General features: G+C 40.5%; 1 protein-coding gene and 1 pseudogene across 1 annotated transcript in view; one reads left to right on the forward strand and one right to left on the reverse strand.

The window, feature by feature from the left end:
• Positions 1–5,594: 5,594 nt before the first annotated feature.
• The window catches only part of Ptpn9 (protein tyrosine phosphatase non-receptor type 9), an 86,214-nt gene continuing 67,333 nt past the window's right edge, over positions 5,595–24,475 (reverse strand). Inside the window, exons 9-13 of the mRNA XM_026387810.2 lie at positions 17,866–17,932; positions 10,554–10,632; positions 8,457–8,607; positions 7,850–8,057; positions 5,595–7,045 (exon numbers count right to left, since the gene is read on the reverse strand). Coding sequence (XP_026243595.1) covers positions 6,831–7,045; positions 7,850–8,057; positions 8,457–8,607; positions 10,554–10,632; positions 17,866–17,932 — 720 coding nt within the window. The 3' untranslated portion in view covers positions 5,595–6,830. The remainder of the gene's footprint in view (positions 7,046–7,849; positions 8,058–8,456; positions 8,608–10,553; positions 10,633–17,865; positions 17,933–24,475) is intronic.
• Positions 18,206–18,844, forward strand: LOC113182005 (large ribosomal subunit protein eL37-like; annotated as a pseudogene).

Raw genomic sequence — 24,475 nt, forward strand, 5'->3', positions numbered from 1 at the left:
AGCACACACACACAAAAAAAAAACAAACAAAATCTTATTCAGGAAATAAAGGTAGGCCTTGTTTTAGTGAGTTGAGTGAGCAGCAATAAGCACTGAGATTTCTACACCTTCACCTCAAATTCATGCCTCCTCTCTGATAGCCCTGCCAAGTAGAGACCTCTAGTCAATCCACATTTCTGAATGCTGTTCATTCTAGCCTCTTCCTACCTCTCAGCAGCTTATGATAATGCAGCCAGACCTTGTCCTCAGTTACCTCTGCCTGTTAGTGTCCTTCAGGAGCTTTTCTTCCTTGACCTGGAATCCCCTAAATGTTGGTGGCTTGGAAAGATCTATCCTTCTTACTTGTCTCATGCTTCACTGACCTCACCTATTCCCCAGATTCACCTACAAAAAAAAAAAGTCCTGCTGGGCACAGTGAGACATTCCTGTAATCCCAGTGACTCCAGAGACTGAGGCAGGATTGAAAATCAGGCCAGGCCTTGGCAACATCATTAGACCCTTAGCAACTTATGAGATCCTATTTCAAAAAAAAAAAAAAAAAAAGACTGGGACATAGCTCAGAGACAGAACACCCCTGGGTTTGATCCCCAGTACCAAAAATTAAAAATAAAACTAAGTCCCAATTTGACATAGGTAGCTAGGTATGTACCCCAAACATCAGACTGGTTTGATTCACTGGTTGCTTGCCACAAAAATGGTGTTTGGTCTTTACTTTTATAATTTTGGGTACAGGGGATTGAACCCAGGGGCACTGAGCTACATACATTTTTTTGTTGTTGTTTGTTTTTTGAGATAGGTTCAAAGTTGCTCAGGCTGGCCTTGAACTTCTGATCTTTCTGCATAAGCCTCCAAAATCATTGAGAATATAGTGTGCACCACCACACCTGGCTGTAAAAGAGTTTATTAAAAGTCAAGGAAGGGTCTGGGATGGTGGCTCAGTGATAGAGTGCTTGCCTAGCATGTGTGAGGCACTGAGTTCAATTCTCAGCACCACATAAAAATAAATAAAGGTCCATCAATAACTAATAAAATACTTAAAAAAAAAAAGTCAAGAAAGGACAAGAATGGTGGTGCATGCCTGTAATACCAGAGATGCCAGAAGCTGAGGCAGGAGGGTCACAAATTCAATGCCAACCTCTGCGATTTAGCAAGACCCTGTCTCAAAAAGAGCATAGGGGTAAAGCACCCCTGGGTTCAACTCCCAGTACTAGGAAGCAAAAAAAAATAAATAAATAGAAAATAAAAAGTCAAGGAAGAAAGCCAAGTATGATAGTACACATACATAGTCCCAGCTTCTCCAGAGCCTGAGGCAGGAGGATCACTTGAGTCCAGGTGACAGATATCTGACTATGCATTTTGCAAAACCCATAGAATTGTAAACAAAAACATCACAGTGATGCAAGATATTACTTAAAGGGGCAACTGGTTGTGGGGAGAATGAGTACATGAGAACCCTGTTATTTTCTATGAGCCTAAAATTGCTCTAATAATCTATCAATTAAAAATAATAAAATTACAGACACATTGAGTGCATACCTCCATTTCCACTAGTTGTTTTTTTTTTTTCTTTTTGTACCAGGGACTGAACCCAGGGTGCTTAACCACTGAGTCACATACCCAGCCCTTTTTATTTTTTAATTTGAGCCCAGGCAACATAATGAGATCTCATCTCAAAAAGAAAAAAAAATAAGACAAAATAAAACAATGATCGTACAAGATGACTCCACCCCTTAGCTCTGCTGTGCATCTGGCCAGCCTTGAGATTACTTAGGACAAGTTGCTAGATTCTGATGCAGGGAAATAGTAGAGGGAAATGAGCTGTGCTAGACCTGTGGTGACTACCTTCTCTCTACATCTCCCTGTCTTGCTTTCCTAATTTAATTATCATAGTTCTAACAGCTAAGAGGAACATATTACACAAAATGTTGAAAAGGCACCACAGTTCCTAGCCCTTATACAACACCCCCTAGTTAGGATTCTAGTGTACTTAGCTATGCCCCCCACAGGGCCTGAAAAATGTGGGTTTTTCACACTGCTGCATGTCAGATTTATCTGAAACAGGAGGAAGAATATGACAGCTATGGAGAAAGAGTGGTGGAGAGTAAACAGGTTTGAGTGGTGGAGAGTAAACAGGTTTGAGTGCTACGTTTCTATTCGTGGAAAAGACCTGTCTTCTCTGTAGTCAATTAAGAGCAGCAGTATAGTCCCGAATACTTGATATTCACAAGTGTTGTGTGATTGTTAACGATGGGACAGATAGCACCCAAGTTGGTGGGAGCATTAATTCCTGCCCTTGGTAAGCTAACAATAGCCCATGAGAAGTGACCAAAGCCTGAGACAAATCTAAGACATAGGTGAGACGCTCTGGGACCCTTGATTAGTTCATTCCTTGGCTTTCAAATACCCTGTCTGACCCATAAGAAGCAACAGAAAAACCATAAATGCTTAGGGGCTAGTCTTAGAGATTACAGAAGAGACCTAGCCTATTTTCTATTTAAGTTGGGGGCAAAAGGGAAGAGAACTGAGGGAATATAAAGAAGTGACAACAACTTCAAAATGGGGATTTGGAAAGCAAGCTAAAACAGGAGAGTGCAAGTGGGAGCTGATTCATCGAAAGGGAGGGCCTGATAGTTCTTCTATGGGTATTTGCTATATCTCACAAAGAACTAGTCCCCTAATAGGACCATCCAGTGCAGCCCCCTTCTTTGACAGAGAGAAGCTAGGATACTAGGACTTGGCTGGGTTGAGTGGTTAAGACTCAAGGCCACAGAAAAGTTGTCACTCTAGGAAGACTTTTCTCCCTAGCGTGTGTGTCTCAGCTCATCACTTTTCAGTTCTTCAACTTGTAACAAGCGTTTCTCTATGTGTTTCTGGTGGTCTCTAAAGATGGGAAGCATCCTTTGAAGACAGAAACCATGTGTCCATAAGACCATGATGCTAAATAGTCCAGTCCCCCAAGAAAAAGTCCTGTTCATGTCTTTTGCCTGCATATTGTCACATAAAGACTGACAATGGTGAGCCTCCTAGGCTTAAAATACTGGGACATCCTTCATCTTAGTAGTTCCATCCTTTTTAGGAGGGAAGGGCAGGATGAAGACAGCAATACAAAAAGAGAGGATAGTGGGAATCTCTCTTGTGCTTAAAGAATTAAAAACCATGAGAACGTTAAAATAAGTCAGAATTTAGTCAGAATAAGTCAGGAAAACAAACAAACAATCAAATCAGAAGTTTACTTGTCTCCTCTGAACATTTTTCTCATGCTTTGTTCACTAAGTCACCTATATGAGAACCCTGACTTCCTGAACAGATTCTAGGGTTCCCGTGGCTTCTCCTTCCTTCACCTTCTTTAGTGCCTCCTAGCATAAATAGATTCAAGCTGGCAAAAGCTACAGCGAGGGGTGTTGGTATGCATCTATAGTCCCAGTTATCTGGCAACATAGCAAGACATTGACTTAAAAAAAAAAAAAAAAAAGAAGACAGTTGGAAATAATTGGTGCATGCCTGTAATACCTGTACTCAAGAAGCTGAGGCAGGAAGATCTGAAGTTGGAGACCAGCCTGGGCAAGTCAAGGACACCCTGTCCAAATAAAATTTTCAAAGGTGAGGTGGCTGAGGGTGTAGCTCTGTGGTAGGGCACTTGCCTAGCATATGTAAGGCCGAGGATCACAAACAAAATAAAACAAACAAAAATCTCACTACAAATAAAAAATGGGAGTGACAGGGACACTACTGAACTCTTTTTTTCAGGGTTTTACTGAACATTCTAGTAGACATCAATTGGCTAATACTCCAGAGCCAGGGAATGTGAACTAAGTCAGCTGTTCCCAAACCTGGATCATTCTGTCACTCAAACCATCTACTGGGTAAGCCCAGGAATCAGCAAGAGGAACTGAATTTATAGAGCAGCTGGATTATAGCCTCTTCAAACAAATGATAGTTTGAGTTTACCCGCTCCAAACTTTTATCATTAATGCTGTTTCATATATATTCCACCAATTCTGCGTATTCCCCTGACTTTGTAACAGATTTCAAAGAACCTATGTTCACTTCTTACACTAGCTTGCCCCCCCAAAATGGACGCTCACCAATTAAAAAAAAAAGTATATATATTAAAAAAAAAAAAAAAGATTAGAGGCTCATCCAGTGCAAGAACTGGTTTAATCTGCTCTATTCTTTTAACTCTTGATTAAAGTAAGAAAATCAAGAAAAATTTGTTGGCAGATCAGGAGAAGGATTCTTTGAGGGCACCTAGAGGAATAGGTACTTGAGAGTGCAGGTTCTTAACTATAACCAATTAATTTTCCTGTTTCAATTCTTTTGTCAATACGTACTTCAAATGGTTGTGGAGAGCAGAATATCTAGAAAGTACTCTGAACAGTACCTGGAATGGAGTAAGCAACCTGTAAATGTTAGTGGTTATTATGATTATTATCATTATTACTCCAGTATTTGCACTCTCTAGGCTAGAACTGCCCAACTTGGTATGTTGTCACTGTCCAACAGGAAGTAGCTACAAGATATGGAAGAGTTCCTACAGGGACAAAACTTCTAGTTCCATTCTGAGGTAGGTGCAATGCAAATGACTCCAGATTTTCCCACAAAGACCAGTTTTCCTGGGAGAGTAACCCTTTTGGTATTCTGCAAATAAAGAACATGCCAAGAGTTCTTGTCTGTGAGACAACAACCCTGTCATCCTTCTAACCCACTATAAGGAGGATGGGTACAAGATTATCTACCTAGATTTTTAAAATTGCTTATATTCTGAGAGGAGAGCTTCTCTGACACAGTGAAAAGACCAAAGTCTTTGTAAAGCAGAACAACTTGAGCTCTAGTTCTAGAGCAAATCACTGTTTCCCTCTGGACCTCACCTTCTTCATTTATACAGAAATAGGAGAGGGGTGGATAGCAGAAGGAAGGGAGGATAATATCTCACTGGAATGCTGTAAAGTTTCAGTCAGGTCATGGGGGACAAAGCATTTAACACTGAGCTTAGCACACAGCAAGCACTCAATTGGTGCTGGTCCCTTTGCCTAAAGCTAAAGTGTTAGCCTAAAGACAGGTGGGTGGTTGTCAGAATTGAGTCTCAGATACAGAAGTCTTGGGTATCTGGCTACCTCCCCATCCATCCCAGACCAGTTCCTGGATCCCCTCCTCACCTTCCCAGCCCACTAAATTGATGAAGCTAAAAGGGTTTGATCATGTTGGTATATTTATATGTAAATACAAAACTGTATCACTGAAGATATTGAATATGAACATTACAATTATTTTCTGAATCTGACTCAGTTCATTGATGTTAAATACAAAATGAAATGATTGTAAAAAATAAGAATATACACATTCAAAGAGCTTATTACAGTATAAAATTATTGAGGTTTGATCAGCTGCCAACCTCATCTTCTGTAATGGGGGACGAAGGTTTGGAGGTTCCAGGGTGTTCTTGGGAATGTAGAATGTTGGGGGCTCTTGATTCCATCCCTGGCACATCAGGTTGCGTAGGCTAGGAGCAGGTAGGAACAGGTTGGGTAGGAAGGATTTGACTGATTGCAAGGGACCATCTCACCCAGCCAGGGGTTAAGCTTTTTATTGGCACAGGACCCACCCAGTTTGAGCTCTAGGGTCTGGCAAGCTAGCAGGCATGGAGAGATGAGCATCTCAGTAGATAGGGCCACGTTGTATAAGAAAAGGAACCTTCAAACAAAAGAAAAAGGGACCCAAACTTGTTTTCCCAAGAAGGGATTCTCACAGATTCCTCTCTCACACATTGGGCTCCCTTTTTTTCCTCGTAGGCTTCGTACCGATTGCTTTTGGCTCTGAATGCTAAGTGAATTCATTTTTACCTGCGGTCCTCCACTTGGGGGAGTGAAAGAAAAGACAGGGTCTGGAATCACAGTGGAGGTCTGTTCTCAAAGTCATCAAAGTAAACAGCAAAACTGTTAGATAAGGACAATTCATGCTGAATTAAATCAGTGTCACCATAAACCAGTATTGTTGGCTCCAACAGGCAGAACCCAAAAGGAAAGAAGTCATTATTTAAGGATTAGGGCCTATGGAAGGAGAAGGGAGGAGATGTGTGTGTGTCCTCTTCCATCACTCTGATGTCTGATAACAGGAGCCATGATCCCCAACCCCTGATAGTCCAGGATAAACAGCAAGGTCTAAGAAGCAAGGAGTTCTGAACCATAACACAGAGCCCCAGAAATGTCTACAAAGAGTATCTGTGTATATATGTATTTATAGGATATGACCATATTATCACATACAATATATATTATATACACACATACATATGGACCCATACACATAAGTGCACATATGCACAGGCGCACACACACAGAATGACAAAAAGGACTGGAATATACGCCCTATGTATAAACGTGCTTGGCACTCGGGACAATCTCTAGATTATGTAACTTGGTCAAGCTCTCTGAGCACAAACCTCCCCATCAAATCCTAGCAAAGGGAAGGAGTGGAAGAGAGGAGACCTCCAGAAAAAGAATGGCATTGGGAAAGGGGGAGGGAGTTTCCTTCCCCACTTACCTCAGGGCCCCTGGCAAAAATCAATAGCCACAATTTGGTTTTAATAAGGCACAGTTCGATAGCAGGTGCTAGGAATTAAGAACACATTGTTGTTGGCCCTTTCTAGTGGCAATTTCACCACATCTATCTAGCCAAAAGGAAAGGCTGCCTTGCGTGCAACACGTGCGCCAGGAGACACGAGAAAGAGGTTGATCCATGGCTTCAGCATAACTGATGGCAACCTATAGGCTCAGCGGTGTCCAGGGTAGTTGAAGGAAGGCTGGCCAGCAGGAAGAAGACTTGTAGGACAGTTACTGCCCCTCCATGGCCAGTAGACTGTGGCCAGAGGGCACCATTCCCTCCTTCTCTGCAAACTCCAGGATGGCTTTGTAGCAAAAATAGTACTGCTCAGGGGTCTGGATGCTGAAGGCCCTCTGGGTCCTCATGCGTGATACTGTCTGGAATACATTAAGGGTGCCAAGCTCCTCCAGCTGTGCCAGGCAGATGTCCAGCGAGCAGAAGGTACCTGAAGAAAGAAAGAAAAGGTCATGTCTGGCTTACCTCCCTTATCTCCCTCCCTTCACTAAATAACCCAGGCAGGATTGGATGAGTGAAATCAAAGGCAAGATGCCTCTTGGCAGGAGGCCAGATATCCTCAGGCCGGAGGACTCAGGAAGGAGGTCAGAGAATACTGAAGGCCAGAGAAAAGCAAAAGCCTCCTGTCTCTCAGGACACACATGGGGTCAACAGGATAAGTAAGGTAGGTAACAAAGAGGAATGTATCTTCAATCTAGGACAGAGTGACAGTACTCCCACACCCAATTTCCAGACACTCTGTATCTTCTCCACAGAGGCCTAACACAAATCTATCCTTCATAACTTTCTCCCAAAGGGACCTGTGAACTAGAAAGGCCAGGAGTTCTTGCTGTGTACATTCCCTTAAGGCAAAAGCTACTACCTGACTTCCAGACAACAGAATCCAACACAAGGTGGAAACCCAGCTGGAAAAAGGGAATGTGAAGGAAGCAGCAACTCAGCTAAGCTCTCAGGAACACCCAGAGTGATGAAGATAAAGCATCAGGGTCAGAAGATAACCATGGCAATGGAAAGTATAAAACTTCAATCCCTAGTGGGCTTGGTTTATAAAGTATACATTGTGGCCAGCACCTAGCATTAGGGATAACCAAAAGGATATTAAAGAGCAATTTTCATGGCAATTTACCACCAAATGAGTTCTTTATTACAATCACAAATGTGGTTGAACAGCTTTGTTCTTCCTCCCAACCCCTAACACCTCGGGATATACCAAGCGGTGCATTAAGTATATTACCTGTCCTGCCAATGCCTGCACTGCAATGTACCACAATGGGTGGCTCAGGACACTGTCCTTTGGAGCGTGCTCCCATACTGCTGACAGCAAGGCTCTGCTGGCTTCTGACCACTCTCAAGAAGTCAATGAGGGAAGCTGCTGAAGAAGGGACACCATAATCCGGCCAGCTCAGAAACTGGAAGTGGGTCACTTGGCGTTTCTGCCGCTCCTTAGATGAAAAAATGATGCAAAAGTTAAGGAGGTAATTTCTATCTGCCCCTGACTACCTTGGATTTTGTTAGATTCTCAACACTCTGCCAAGGGCTCCCTTCTACCACAATTGCTTCTCTACTGCAAATCTAAAGGAAGGATTAAATGTTTGGAAAGGGTAGAATTGCTGCATTGCAGGATCCACTTTTCTTATCCTGAAAGTTTTACTCTTTGTAACACCACTGTTATGTTGAAATAATATTACTATATTGGCTCTGAGTTGAATATTCTCATTTTGTACCCAGATAAACAGCAGCATATAACCTGCCTGGAACTTTATCTATTACCTCTAGAAATTTTCTTTACAGAAAGAGTTCTATCCCCAGCTTCAAAGGAATAAAGAGAAACCCGGATTTACCTCTGTGTTGTGAATTTCTAGTGTTGTTTTCTTATAATGGTTCATGTTCTCCACACCTAGATTGGTCACTGTGAGGAAGCCAAATCGAATCCGAGAGTCTTTTTCTAAAGGCCAATACTGGCCACACTTTCTTCTGCCGCCTTCCTCAAAGCTAAACACACACAGAGCAAGGTAAACCTCCATCCTTCCTCTTCAAAGCAACAAGCCCACTCCCCCAATGACCTATTGTACCCATAGACAGAAATGTCATGTCCTGCTTTGCCTCTAACTTACACATTGATTCTTAGCAGAAAATAAAAACCTCTTAATTTTAAGCAGATGTAAAAGCAGGTAAAGTTTCTACATGTGCTCATTTAGCAGACACTTTTTGTGCACTTAATGTTTCATTTGGTGTCTTTTCTAATACTTTTTGGTACATCTCACATATCTGGGATAAACTCTAGTACACAAAGAGACAGTAGAGAAATATGGTGGGTCAGACAGAACTCTCTGGCCTATTACCTTAGCCACTGTTTATTTATTCTTCTCCAATTAAGACCCCTGCCTAACAAAGGAGTGAGAAAGACATAGGTCTTGGATGCTAGAGGCAGGTTTATGAAAAGGCATTAAATCCACATTATCATTCTTCAGTGGTCCTAAATTACTCCAAGGTGAGACTTCTCCCACTATTACCTCTCCAAACAGAAGCAGCTGTAACAGTGCCTTCAAGAAGGCAACTGAGCAAACATTTCCTTCCTCCTCATCTGAAATAGGTTATAATTATCATAATGGCAATGATAATATTAATTAAGTTAATTCTTTAAATTTGGCAGATTTGCACACAAAAATTTCAAAAACCTTCCTTTATTTCGAGCTTCCTGCTTGACCCACTGTTTTACCTCCTTTTTTTCTCTTCCTCCACAGGTGGAAATATGGATGAGCAAGAAAATGGTCAAAAGTAGCTGAAGTACACCCACAAGTAATCCTGGTGATTCAAGAGGCTGAGAGGCAGGAGGATTGCAAATTTGAGACTAGCCTCAACAACTTAGCAACACTCTGTCAAAGAGCTGAGGCTGTAGCTCAGTGATAAAGCGATGCTGGGTTTAATCCCTTATAATATGCATGCATACATACACACACACACACACACACACACACACACACAGGAAATGGACAGCAAAAGGGAACCGATTTAGTACCCAGGAAGACAGAGCCTATCTGGAAACGGGTCAGATTCAAGATGAATTGTCCTTTAGTGGACAAGGCCAGGACCTCAGAGGCTATCACAGGCCCAGGGTCACAAGAGCTATGAATTATAAGCATTAAAAAGTAAGATCTCTGGGCTGGGGCTGTGCCTCAGAGGTAGCTCGCCTAGCACATGTGAGACCCTGGGTTCAATCTTCAGCACCACATAAAAAATATCTATCTAACTCTACCATAACCTGATTTGTTAACTCTACATCAGTTAAGAAAAAGCTAAGGTAACTAACTCTTATTTGGTATTTTGCTGTTTTGTTTTGAGTGTTTATGTGCATGCACATGTGTTGTGCTGGGAATCAAACCCAGGGCCTTACATATGCTAGGCTAACACTCTACCACTGAGCTACATTCCCCAGCCCCAAGTATTGCTAACTCTTTGCCATCACATTCCAACACTTCAGTTGTCACATTCCAACACTTCAGTTTCTAGGAGCTAAACTTCCTTTTCTTTTTAAATATTTTTTAAATTGTCAATGGACCTTTATTTTGTCAATTTATTTGTTATGGTGCTGAGAACCGAATCCAATACCTCACACATGCTAGACAAGTGCTGTACCACTGAGCCACAACCCCAGCCCCTAAACTTCTTTTTTTTTTTTTTTAAGAGAGAGAGAGAGAGAGAGAGAGAGAGAGAGAGAAAGGGAGAATTTTAATATTTATTTTTTAGTTTTTGGCGGACACAACATCTTTTTTTTTTTTGTATGTGGTGCTAAGGATCGAACCCAGCGCCGCACGCATGCCAGGCGAGCACGCTACTGCTTGAGCCACATCCCCAGCCCCTAAACTTTCTTCTTAAATCACCCATGCTTGAAGTCTGGGTGAGGGTAGAGAGCTTTAGGAAAAAGAAGATGAACTCACCGGGTGGTCATGACAATCACCAAGACTTTTTGCTCCCAAACCATGAGCCAGAAATCACGATAAGTATTCTCCAGAGGGCCTAGAATACAAGAAGATGAGGAACATGATCCTGGGAAGCATTATATTCCCTTAACAGGTTCTTTTGCTTTTCTTCCAAATAGAACTCCAAAGCACATATGTTAGCTCCCTGCTCTTGCTCCATACTTGCTATTCAGTGTGGTCCTTCAAACCACACCAGCAGTGTGTGGGAAAATGTTACAAATGCGAATATGCTGGGAACAGTGGTACCCACAGTGATCCCAGCAGCATTGGAGGCTGAGGCAGGAGGATCACAAGTTCAAAGCCAGCCTCAGCAACTTAGCGAGGCCCTAAGCAACTTACTGAGACCTTGCCTCAAAAAATAAAAAGGGCTGGTGATGCATCTCAGTGGTTAAGCACCCCTGGATTCAATCCCTGGTACAAAAAAAAAAAAAGGAAGGAAGGAAGAAAATAAATGCAGAATGTGCACATTAGCAAAATGTTTGGATAAGATGTGCACAGGTACTGTGTGGAAGCAATGTTAGATACCTTCTCAGTGCCTTAGCCATCAGAGCTTCAGCCGTTATCACTACCAGGATGACAGTCCCACCTGGGCATATGTCTCTGGCTCTTTCCATCTCACCTAAGCTTGGTGACTTTATAACCTAAGCTTTATAGCCTTATAATAACTGGCTGCTTAAGAAGCCATTCTCAGCGCTGGGGATATAGCTCAGCTGGTAGAGTGCTTGCCTTGCATGCACAAGGCCCTGAGTTCAATCTCCAGCACCACGACTAAAAAAAAGCAAGCCATTCTCCTGTGCTCCCTGATCTCTCAGATTCCCTTATGTTTTCAATGGTCTCTTTCAAAATTAGTATTATCTTCCAACACTTTCATTTCTATTAACAATTCTATCATCCTTAAAGGATTCAGTCATAAAAAGCTGAAGTCAAATCTGACTTATCCATTGCCTTCATCTCGCAGAAGCAGTTATCAAATCCTAGATTTCTGCCTTTAAAGTATTTTGGCTTTTATAGTTTTGCCCTCACCTTCCTCCTATTCTTCCTGACCAATTTTATGGCAATAAGGACCACATCTTTTTTTGTTTGAGTTAATGAAAACCATATAAGTTTACTTTTCTAAATAGGTCTCTTTCCATTCCAGTCTGTTCTGAATACCAGCAACAGTTTAATATTTCATAAAAATTGCTCTATCACAATACAGACACACCATGGCACTTTTGCCTATATTCCTTTGCTCAAGCTGCCACCCTCATCTCCAATGCCGTTCACTTATTATCCATTTTCAAGTATGGCTTCTAACTCAAAGCTTTCTCTGACTCCCACACTCCTTGAGGGCTTATTCTTCTCTGATCTATTTATTTACTTATTTTTAAATTGATTTAACCTAGAGCACTTTACAACTGAGCTATATTCCCAGCCCTCTACATTTTTTATTTTGAGAAAGGGTCTCACCTTAAACTTGTGATCCTCCTGCCTTTGCCTCCAGAGTTGCTGAGATTACAGGCCATGTGCCACTATACCCAACTACTTTTTATTTATTTATTGTATATATGTATTCATTTTTTTATATTTATTTTTTAGTTATAGGTGGACACAATATCTTTATGTGATGCTGAGGATCGAACCCAGTGCCTCACACATGGTAGGCAAGCACTCTATCTCTGAGCCACAATCCCAGCCCACATGTACTCATTTTTATAAGATAAGAGTTTCACTAAACTTCTGAGGCTGGCAATGAACTTGAAATCCTTCTGCCTCAGCCTCCCAATTGTTGGGATTATGGTTGTGTACCACTGTGTCTAGCTTTTAAATTCTTGATGGCACATTTGGGTCTAAACAGCATAAGCATTCAATTTATATGATCATACATTAGACATTTTATTTTGTGGTAATTTATGCCTCAGTAATCATGGTCTTTAGAGCAAGGGCCATATTGTCAAGTTCTCCTTTCATAGTTAGAACCTTCTAGGGATGAATGCTCAGCAACTATCAAAGACACATGTGGAATACCAACTCCCTTCCAATTAAGAAAGTAACAAATAAAAAACTAAATTAAAAAAAAAAAGAAAGTAACAAACAGTTCAGGACGGTTCCTTTTATGTTTCCAGTGTTTTTCTCTCTCTCTACTTACAATATCAAGGGTTGATTTGGGCCAGGCACAGTAGCACAAACCTATAATCCCAGTAACTCTGGAAGGCTGAGGCAAGAGGATTGCAAGTTTGAGACCAGCCTGGACAACTTATCAAGACCCTATTTCAAAAGAAAAAATAAAAAGGGCTGGGGATGTGCTCAGTGGGGGTACACCCCTGAGTTCAATCCCCAGTACCTAAATAAAAAAAGTAGCGGGGGCGGGGGGGGGGGGGAAGGAGGAAAATAAAGAAAGGAAGGAGCGTTTATCAGCCTGAAAGTTCACTGGTTCCATTACAATTTGTGCTAAAGTCTTTTAGTAAGCACTAACATCTTATGATATTAGAGTTCCATTACATCTTTGCAAAAGTAGACACTGCCAAAAGCATATGAGTTATTGGACATAAGCTTTATGTCCATGAAGAGAGGATTTAATTATAGCACATCCCAAATTTATACAATTGATAATGATGTCGTAAGGCTGGGTACAGTGTCAAAAACCTGTAATCCCAGCAAATCAGGAGCCTGAGGCAGGAAGATTGCGAGTTCAAGACCAGCCTCAGCAACTTGGTGAGGCTGTAAGCAATTTAGCATGACCCGGTCTCAAATTTAAAAATAAAAAAAAAGAAAGAAAGGAAAAAAAGACATGGCTCAGTGGTTAAACACCCTGGGTTCAATCCCCAGTATCCAAAAAAAAAAAAAAAAGTGTATTTTTTTTGCCACAAACAGAGTTTATGATACCACTAGATTGGAAAAAAAATTACACGAAAAACTGAGCTGATGTGTAGAAAAAGCCAATTCTATCAAATATTATCTATATGTATGCATAGGAAAAGATATAGGAGGAGGTGTTGCAAGATGCTAACAGTATCTCTGAATCTTGGGGTTGTAAGTGATTTTTATTGTAGATTCCTAAGTATTCTACAGTGGATATTCATTACCCTTGTATGCATATCAAGAAGATAATAAGAAACCAGATGCTTTAGCCATGCCTGTAACCCCAGCTACTCAGGAAACTGAGGCAGGAGGATCACAAGTTCAAAGCCAGCTGGGCAATTTAGTGAGACACTGTCTCAAAATAAAATAAAAAGTGTTGGGGGTTAGCTCAGTGATAAAGCACTTGACTAGCAAGTGTAAGGCCCTGAATAAAAAGAAGAAAATGAGAGCACCTTTTTCACATTTCTGACTTCCAACCTCATCCACATCCCTTCCTATACCACATAGCTTTGCTGTTGTTGGTATAGCTGCAGTACTAGGGATGAAACCCAGGACCTCGCATATATTAGGCAAGTGCTCTATCACTAAGCTGCATCCCCCTCTCCTACACATTATTTTCCAGTCAAATCACTGGCAGAACTGAGGTTAGAGCAGCCAGAGTACCTGGAAAACCAGACACCACACTCAGTGGGCATAAAGGGTCATAACTTCCTGGAAGGTATGAGAGAGATTTAAGAGGACAAAGTTATGCCAGGCATGGTAGCACAGACCTGTAATCCCAGCGGCTCAGGAGGCTGAGGCAGGAGGATTTCAAGTTCAAAGCTAGCCTCAGCAAAAGTGAGGTGCTAAGCAACTCAGTGAGACCCTATCTCTAAATAAAATACAAAATAGGGCTGGGGATGTGGCTCAGTAGTTAAGTTCCCCTGAGTTCAATCACTGGTACCCCACCCCTACCAAAAAAAAAGAGGACAAAGTTATACTTCCCAGGTTAGACCCTCTCCCACTTTTGTTGGAGCTGGGGACTCAACTCAGGGCCTGTACATACTAAGCACATGCTCTACCTCTAGGGTATATCCCTCCCCTGGTCTTTAGGTTAGGCCCTTTAATAGTGAACTTCTCTGAATAAATAAAGTTAGTGGTTTATACCAACATAGGTGAAACAATTCATTGAGTTTGTTTGCAAGGAAGCCTGAACCAAACAAACAGACAGGGATTCAAGTCCTGGTTCTGCCACTTACTAACTATATGATCCAAGGTCACCTAACCTTTTGGGCTTCAGTATGCTTGTGTATAAAATTTTTAAAAAATAAGTCTTCCTTGCAGAGTTTCCTTAATGATTAGATAGAGAGCATGAACATGATATAACAGGTGTTCTCAACAGATGTTATTTTTAGTAGGAATATTATTATATTCTTTTTATATAATAATCACACTACTAAATATAATAGCCAAAAAGGTTAGCCACACAATCAAACTAACCCTCTCAACATTCCAGGACCCATCTTCTGTCCTCATAGAATGCTGAAGCCTTCTAAAAGTGATCATTGCTTGACTCAAAAATATCAACTCTTTTTCTGTCCCCAAGTTATGCAAGGTAAGAGGCTCCAGTATATTCAAACATGTGTTCACCTGTAACCTACTGGCATGGCCAAGAAAGGTACTGCTGCTGGAGGTGGAATGGGTGTTAATACTGCTTTATAAGAGGCATTGAAGACTGATCCTCATCCATGGTGGCCTTGTATGTGGAATTAGTAAGCCAAAAGCCTTGGACAAGAGCCAAGCCCATGTTTATGTGCTTTCATCCAATTAGGACTGAAGTCTGGGTGCAGTGGTGCACGCCTATAATCCCAGTGGCTCAGGAGGATGAGGCAGGAAGTATCTTGAGTTCAAAGCCAGCCTCAGAAACTTAGCAAAGCCCTAAGCAACTCAATGAGATCCTGTCTCTAAATAATTCAAAAAAGAGTTAAGGATGTAGCTCTGTGGTAGAACACCCCTGGGTCCAATCTCCAGTACTGGGGGGTGGGGAGGAATTCCCACACACCTAGAGGAGTACTTTCTCCTGCACAGGACCTTCTGAGTCAGTTTAAAGGATTCAACCCTTATGTAATTAGCAAATTTAGGCACGCCCCTCTTTCTAAACTTAGAGAAAGGAACATTCTGAGGTCCCCCAAAGCCAACCCTAAGGCTCAATATGCCCATCCACACCAAGGAAATCCTAAGTAAAGCCTCTATCTACTCTCAGGCAGACCACAAGTCTTTTCTGATAGTTCTCAATTTTTAAGGTTTCAAAAGAACTCCTTTTGGGAACAGTCATCCTTTAAAAAAAAAAAATCTGAAATTGTGACCATCAGATCAATTAACAACATTCTAAGAATCCAAAGGCCTTTATCCCTTTTTTCCCCTTCAATTTTCATCTTGAAAAATTTCAAACCTACAGAAAATAGTACAATGCACCCATATATTCTTTAGCTAGAAAACTATCATTTCGCAAGACCTGCTTCTCCGTGCACACAGACACCCCTATTTTTCTTTTCTCTGAACTATTTACAAGTTGCAGACTAAGCTGGGGGTAGTGGTGCATGGCTATACTCTTGGGTACAAGAGGCTGAGGGGAGAGGAACACTTGAGCCCATGACTTGGAGGGCAACTTGGGCAACATAGCTAGATTCATTCTCAAAAAATTAAGTGGCTGACTACACTTTTTTTTTTCTTCAGGACTGAGGATTGAACCCAGGATCTCACACATCCTAGGCAAATGCTCTACCACTGAGCTACATCCCCAGCCCTTTTTATTTCTGACTTTGAGACCGGGTCTCACTAAGTTGCCCAGGGCTTCTCACTTGCAATCCTCCTGCCTTAGACTCCCAAGTAACTGGGATTGTAAGTATATGCCACCATGCCTGGCTCAAGTTGCAGACTATACTTAATATTTCACTGTGTTTGTACAGTTTTAAAAGGTTAGAGTTCATCTTAAATGTTTTTTCTCATAATAAAAAAAAATAAATTTAAAACTTCCAAACATTAGACATTTCACTCCTAAATACTTGAGTACATATTAGGAGAACAAAGGCATCCCCCTTGTAGAAAAGTAGCACTATCACACTGACCCAATTAAATAAACACTGATACAACGTTAGCTGAAACAAAGACTGTCTTAAGAGTTTGTCCTTAATACTTTTTTCTCCCTTTTGAAGGTCCAATACCAAATCATACATTGACTTTGATTACTTTATTAGTCTCCTTTAATCTAAAAGAGTTCTCTGTCCTTTTTTTTAATGGTATTAACTTCAAAGGTCTGAGTCAGTTTTCATATATTATGTTCCATAATCTGGATCTGTCTGTTTTCTCATGATTAGATTCAGATCCCCTATCTCCATCTCCCATGCTAAGAATGATGGAACCCAGAGCCTAATGCACGCTTTGCCACTGAGCCACACCTGTAATCCCAGACTGACAACATAGGTGATATGCATTTCTCATTGCTTCACATCAGGAGGCATATACAATCCCTGTGTTAAATATTAACTTTATTGGAGATACTCGGTTTGATCACTTGGTTGAGATATCCATCCGCTAGATTTTCGTTTTTCTTTTTTTTTTAGTGCTAGGGATTGAACTCCATACCTCACACGCAAATTCTACTATCACTAAATTACATCCCTAGACTCCTCCTGTCTTCTTTTTGCCTTTTTTCTTTTGTGGTACTGGGGATTGAACTTTGGCACAAGCACTCTACCACTGAGCTACACCACCATTCCTTTTTATTTTGAGGCAAAGTCTTCCTAAGTTACCCAGGCTAGCATTGAACTTTGATTTTCCTGCCTCAGCCTCCTTGAGAGGTTGGTATTATGGGTATGCACCACTGCACCTGGCTTCCTCCAGCCTTCTTTGAATGTGATATGGTATTGTTAAGATAGGCAAAGGCCAAGACAGGAGTACCGGACCCGTAGAAGCATATATCAAAACTCCATCTGAAATCCTCTTAGCCTCCTGTTACTTGACTGTCAGACTTAACATAGACTATCCCATCAGAACATTTGCTTGAATGTTGTATGATGGTTCAGGGACCAACAAGCAAAGGTCTTGTAGGACACAAACACTCATTCCTAATTGAACTCTGCAAGCACCACTGACTTTCCTGGGCTCTTTCTGAACATGAAGAACATGCCTTACTCCCTTGGATTGGCTGTTAAGGCACAATCTAAAAACTTGCAGCAGGGGGAGTAGTATTGTGGGTTTAAATCTGTAGTTAACCTCTGTGCATTGAGTTTCCAGGCATACCTAGTGCAAACTTCCTGTATCTCTCATCTGCCTTCCTCAACCACCACCAACCTTTATATCAACTTAAGTTATATTTACAAAATTATGGCATCATCTGGCACAAGGAATCACAGATAGATGGCACAAGCATGGGGCTGGACCAGCTTACCTTGTGTACCAATGTAAGCATTCTTCTGCTTGTAACCATCCATGAAACTGGCATTGATGTAATCTGTCTAATGATAAAAAAGGAGACATTACTGCAGGTACATGGAATATAACATTTGAATTAGAAAATAATGTGCAGGGCAAGTATAATCCAAAGTTTTAGGCAAAAAATGAGGAATTAAAGAGTTGATTCATATTAAAAAAGGTGCTAAGACAATTGGAGGATGTATACATGCAGAAAATGAAGATGACCCCTTCAAACCATACACAAAAATTAACTCAGAATGGATCAAAGACCTAAGCCAAGAGATTAAATCTATAAAACTTTTGGAAGGAAATATATGAGTAAGTCTTTGTGATCTTGGGCCAGACAAAGGCTTCTTAGATATGACACCAAAGTTACAAGCAAAAGGAAAGAGACAAACCTGACTATATTAAGAATCAAAAATTTTTAGCCAGGCGCAGTGGCACATGCTTGTAATCCCAGAAACTCAGGAGGCTGAGGCAGGAGGATCAAAAATTCAACGTCAACTTCAGCAACTTAGCAAGACCCTGTCTCAGAGTAAAAAAAATTAAAAAAGCTGGGGATGTGGCTCAGTGGTAGAGTGGCTTGGGTGCGACACCCTGTACCACAGGGAGAAAAAAATTAAAAATGTTTGTGCTTCACTTTTTGGTCTCAGCAGCAGAAACAAAATAACAAAAAGGAACATCATCATCTGGAAAGCACTGTAATAAGATGTACACATTGTGCTGCCTCTATGGCTCTAAGCCCTACCATCTTTAGAAGTCAACCTGTGGCAAATGTGGCTATCCTGACAAGCACTGTATAACTGGAGTGCCAAGGCCAAAAGACTGAATAACACTGGGTCTGGTCAAATGAGGCACCTGAAAGTTGTATACTGCAGATTTGGGCATGGATGCTATGACGGAATGACTCCTAAACCAAAGATGCATCTGTTGCAGCATCCAGTTCATCTTGAGAGTTTCAATGATTAGCCCACCCAATAAATGTACTGGTTAAAAACAAACAAACAAACAAACTTTTGTGCTTCAAGGCAGGAGGATCCAAGCTCAAGGCCAGACTGATCAACTCAGTGAGACACCATCTCAAAAAAAAAAAAAAAAAAAAATTTTTTTTTTTTTTTTTTTTTTTTTTTTAAAGCTAGGGATGTAGCTTCATGTTAGAGTGCTAACCTAGACAAGTGAGACCCTGGGTTAATCCTCAATGCTCCCCCTCCAAAAAAGTTAAAAAATCATCAATACATGGAATGCACATTTGACAAGAGAATTATATCTTGTATCTAGAATACATACAGAACCATACAATTCAAATAATAAAAAGACAACCTAATTTAAAGCTGAAGAAGAGATAGGCATTTTTCCAAAGAAAATATACAGATAGTCAATAGCACATGAAAAGATGCTCAACGTTATTAGTCATCATGGAAATGGACAAAACTACCATAAGATACCACTTCACACCCAGTTGGATGGCTACAGATTAAAAAAGATAATGAGAAGTGTTGGTAAGGATTTAAAGAAAGTTGGGCATGGTGGCACACTCCATTAATACCAGAAACTCAGGAGGCTGAGGCAGAAGGATCAACAAATTCGAAGCCAGTTTAAGCAACTTAGCAAGACCCTCAGCAACTCAGTGAGACCCTGTCTCAAAAATAAAAAGGAATCCTCTGACCCAGGTTGGAGTTTTGCTGAACCCATAATATACTGAGTAGCTCACTAATTTTAACTACATTAGTTAAGTGGCCTCATTTTTTATAAAGAGCACATTATATTGTACCAAGCACTATCAAGACATGACATGCTAACATAGATGTAATTATCATGAAAGCGTAAGATGTGTGATATTTCTTTTAATAAGTTTATTTTGTTTCTGTCCGAAAAAATAAAATAAAAATGACTGAGGATGTACTTCGCTACTCAGTGATAAAGCACACTTGACTGAATCCTCAGTACAAAAAGTAAAAGAAAAACAGAGGCTGGGGATATAGCTCAGTTGGTAGAGTGCTTGCCTTGCATTCATAAGGCCCTGGGTTCAATCCCCAGAACCACAAAAAAAAAAAAAAAAAAAAAAAAAGAAAGAAAAGAAAAACAATGAAAAAAGAAAAACGAAGAAAAAGGATGTGGAGAAGTTGGAACCTCTATACACACTAGTGGTAACATAAAATAAAAATGGTCAGTTCCTCCAAAGATTAAACAGAATTGCCACATGACCCAAGCAATTTCACTTCTAAGGAAAATGACTACATCCACACAAAAATGTGTACATAAATATTCATGGTGGCATTATCTATAATAGCCAAATTACTTCTTTTAGGAAGTAACTTGGTCTTTCCCTATCTATCTATCTATATATGATATATGAGGACAAAGTATAATATGTCCATACAATGGAATATTATTTGGCAATAACAAGGAGTAAAGTGCTGATATATGGGTATAACATGGATGAACTATGAAAATACTTCATGCAAAGTGAAATAAGCCAGACACAAATGGTCACATACTATGTGATTTTATTTATATGAAATACTTTGAATGAAAAAGATTACCAATCTCTGTAATTAAACAAAATTAGGGGCTGGTGGTATAGTTCAGTGGTACAGTGCTTGCCTAGCATGCAATAAGGCCCTGGGTTCAATCCACAGCACTTCATAAAAGAAAAGGAGAGAAAAAAGAAGAAGCTGGGCACAGTGAATCAGGCCTGTAACCATCTGTTTGGGAGTCTGCTTGCAGGAAGATCTCAAGTTCAAGGCCAGCCTAGGCAATTTAGCAAAACCATACCTCAAAATAATAAGAAATTTAAAACACTCTCTCTCTCTCTCTCTCTCTCTCTCTCTCTCTCTCTCTTTTTTTTTTTTTTTTTTTTGAGGTAGTAGGGCATAGAATCCATACAACTCAGCTATAGCCCCAGCCCGTTTTTAAATTTTGAGAAGGGCCTTGCAAAGTTGCTTAGGGCCTCACTAAATTGCTGAGGCTGGCCTCAAACTTTCAATCCTCCTGTCTCACCCTCCCAAGTAGATGGGATTACAGGCATGCATCAATGTCCCAGCTTATAGTTAAATTTTACAAAGGAAGAGAAGTATAGCTCTGTGATAGAGCACTTGCCTAGTATGCATAAAGCCTTGAGTTCAATGCCCAGAATCACATTAAAATTGTTTTGTTTTAAAATGTTTTTTAGTTAGTGGGAAAAGGGCAATGACTGCCAAGGGTATGGGGTTTCTTTTAGGAATGATAAAAAAGTTTCAGCTAGACATAGTGGCACAGGCCTGTAATCCTTGTTACTAGGGAGGCTGAGGCAGGAGGATTACAAGCCTGAGGTCAGCTTCAGCAACTGAGTGAGACCCTTTCTCACAAAATAAAAACTAAAAAAGGGCTGGAAGTGTAGCTCAGTGGTAAACTGGCTCTGGGTTAAATCCCTAGTACCTAACCCCTAAAAAAAAAAAAAAAAAAAGAAGTAGGGAATGTAGTTCAGTGATACACCAGCCCTGGGGTCAATCCTCAGCATCACCAACAAGAAAAAAGTTGCAATAGCAAACCAGGGAAAACCCATACATGCACTATTCCATTCTACAGAAGTCAGTGATTCCTCTTTTAACCTATTACCATTACTCTACTGGGTCCTATCACATGGAAAGGAATCTGAAGTGTCAGCACTCCATGGCTACGGACATCTCCACCTCATGTTCAAACTCATGAAACTTGGATATGTGTCCATTAGCCAAACAGTCTATCAACTTTTCACTCTCCTATTTATTTAGTTAGGGGTTTTCTGTTCTTTTCCCCTCCTAAGGAGTTAGCACCCACATTACTAGTATTCTAGCCTGACATAGACAACTCCACTGAGCTAACAGACTACCTGCAGGAGATCAGCAAGCTAAAAGCCTTACCCACTCCCAACCAGGCTTCTCAGTTCAAGGTAGACCTACAATTAGCAAAAACCTACTGGACCTCTTCTCAGCCCGGTACATTCAAGTGGTATACCTTTGAGGATCCAAGGAAAGAGACACAGAAAAGTACATAAGATTTTCCTGATATAGGAATCAACACTACTACATACCTAAGTAATAAATAAGCAGTTATGCCAGGATCTGTCTTGATATTTTGAAGAAATATATTACCTCTAAAGGAGACCTATTATTTCTTTATTTTAGTTCTTTATTTTTTATTTTTGGTACTAGAAATGAACCCAGGGAGCTTTACCACTGAGCTACATTCCCAGCGCTTTTTTTTTTTTTTTTTTTGAGACGGGGTCTCAATAAATTGCTGAGGGTGGACTTGAACTTGGAATCTTACTGTCTCAGCCTCCCAGGTCAATGGGATTACAGGTGTGTGCTAATGCATCCAACTCGTATTATTTCTTTATAACTAAGGATATTAGCTTTTAACATCTTTGTCTCTGAGATCACTTGTCTCCAGGAATATTGGCAAATTCAGGAGAAGCATCAGATGTTACAACTAAAAATGACATCAGAGACAAAGCATAGAACTGGGAGCAAGCTGAAATAGGAGGATGAGCCAAACCAAACACAACACATAGTTAAGTTTATATGGATTGAATGCTTGTGTCCACTTCAAAAATTCATGTTTTAATCCTAACAGCCAATGTGATGGCATTAGGGGTCAGAACCTTTATGAGTTTTGTGAGGTAATTATATCATGAGGACCACCAAAGTGGAACCCTCAGTACTTTTTTTTTGGTACCAGGGATTGAACCCAGGGGTGCTCAACCACTGACCCACATCCCCAGACCTGTTTTATATTTTTATATTTAGAGACAGGGTCTCTCCAAGTTGCTTAGGGCCTAAATTGCTGAGGCTGGCTTTTAACTCACAATTCTCCTACCTTAGCATCCCAAGCTGCTGGGATTATAGGGGTGTGCCACCCTGGAACTTAGAACTCTTATAAAAGAAAAGAGTTGTCCAGGGTGGTGGCACACACCTGCATTCCCAACAACTTGGGAAGTTCAGGCAAGAGGATAGCAAGTTCAAGATCAGTCTCAGCAACTTAGTGAGATCCTATCTTAAAACAAAAAGGGTTGTGGGAGGGGAGGGTATAGCTCAGTGGTAGAGGGCCTTTTGGTTCAATCCCCAGTCCCCAAAACAAATAGATAAATAAAATAAAAAAAGAAAAGCTCCAAGACAGGGATTGTGGCTCAACGGTAGAGTGCTCGCCTAGCATGCGCGAGGCCATGCATTCAATTCTCAGCACCACATAAAAATAAAAATGAGTGGAATAAAGGTATTGTGTCCAACTACAACTAAAAAAATAAATATTAAAAAAAAGAAAGAAAGAAAAGCTCCAAATAAGTATGTAAGGCAATGCATATATTAACTAGCTTGATTTAGCCATTTGACAATGTATACTAATTATTTTGTTTTTGTATACTTATTTCAAAATATTGTGTTGTACATTATAAATATACAGATTTTGTTATTGAAAATAAATGTCAAGAAACGATACACTAAGCAATACTTCACAGGAGAAAATTGCAAGACTCCTGGGCAGGGCTGTAAGTTCAGTTCATGTGCCTGAAAGAGTAGGGTCAAGAGAGATTGCAACTATGACCCTAGGGTCCTGAATCACATATCATACATGCTCAAACACAAAACACTGATTTTTCCAATATTTAGCCCCCAGAGTTGGACATAGTGGCACAAACCCATAACCACAGAAACTCAAGAGATTAAGGCAGGAGAATTCCAAGTTTGAGACCAGCCTTGGCAATTTAGCAAAACAAAGCCGTGAACCTGTGATTCTCCTGCCTCAGCCTCTTATGTTGCTGAAATTACAAGTGCACACCATTGCCCTTGGTTATAAGAAGTCTTTAAATATATGTAATGCTGAAGAGATTCTATTTAAATAACTTTCTTTTGAAACAGCAATTGCAGTCAATTTTTTTTCTCCCCCACCAATACTGGAGATTGAATGGGGATGGGGGGTGGGTTCTCTACCACTGAGCTACATCCCCAGCCAATTTTAGTTTTATTTAGAAACAGGGTCTTGCTAAGTTGCCCAGGATGACCTTCAACTTGCAATTCTTTTACCTCAGCTTCCTGAGTCACTGGAATCACAAGTGTGCACCACTGCACCTAGCTCAATGCTATTTTTTGATAAGGGTCACCAGAAAAAACTTGGTATATCAGAAAGAAAAAATATATACATATATAATACCTAGTTAGTTGTTAATCTAAAATTCTAAGGTTAGATGTTACTTAAAAAAGGAATAAGTAGCTGGGTATGGTGACACACGCCTCTAATTCCAGCGACTCGGGAGACTGAGGCAGAAAGAGCTGGGGATGTGACTTGGTGTTTAAGCATTCCTGGGTTCAATCCTCGTATCAACAACAACAACAACAAAAAAGAATAAGAAGAGCTGGAGTTGTGACTTGGGATGGTGCTTGCCTGGCATATGTGAGGCACTGGGTTCGATTCTCAGCACCACATATAAATAAATTAAATAAAGGTTCATCGGCAACTAAATATATATTATATTAAAAAAGAAATAAGTAAATGATTATAATATAGAGAATGTATGAGATGAATTAAAATTAAAAACTATCCTAATATTATCCTAATAGATTATTCTGGTT

Source organism: Urocitellus parryii, chromosome 6, assembly GCF_045843805.1.
Source record: "Urocitellus parryii isolate mUroPar1 chromosome 6, mUroPar1.hap1, whole genome shotgun sequence".
In the NCBI taxonomy this organism is placed as follows: domain Eukaryota; kingdom Metazoa; phylum Chordata; class Mammalia; order Rodentia; family Sciuridae; genus Urocitellus; species Urocitellus parryii.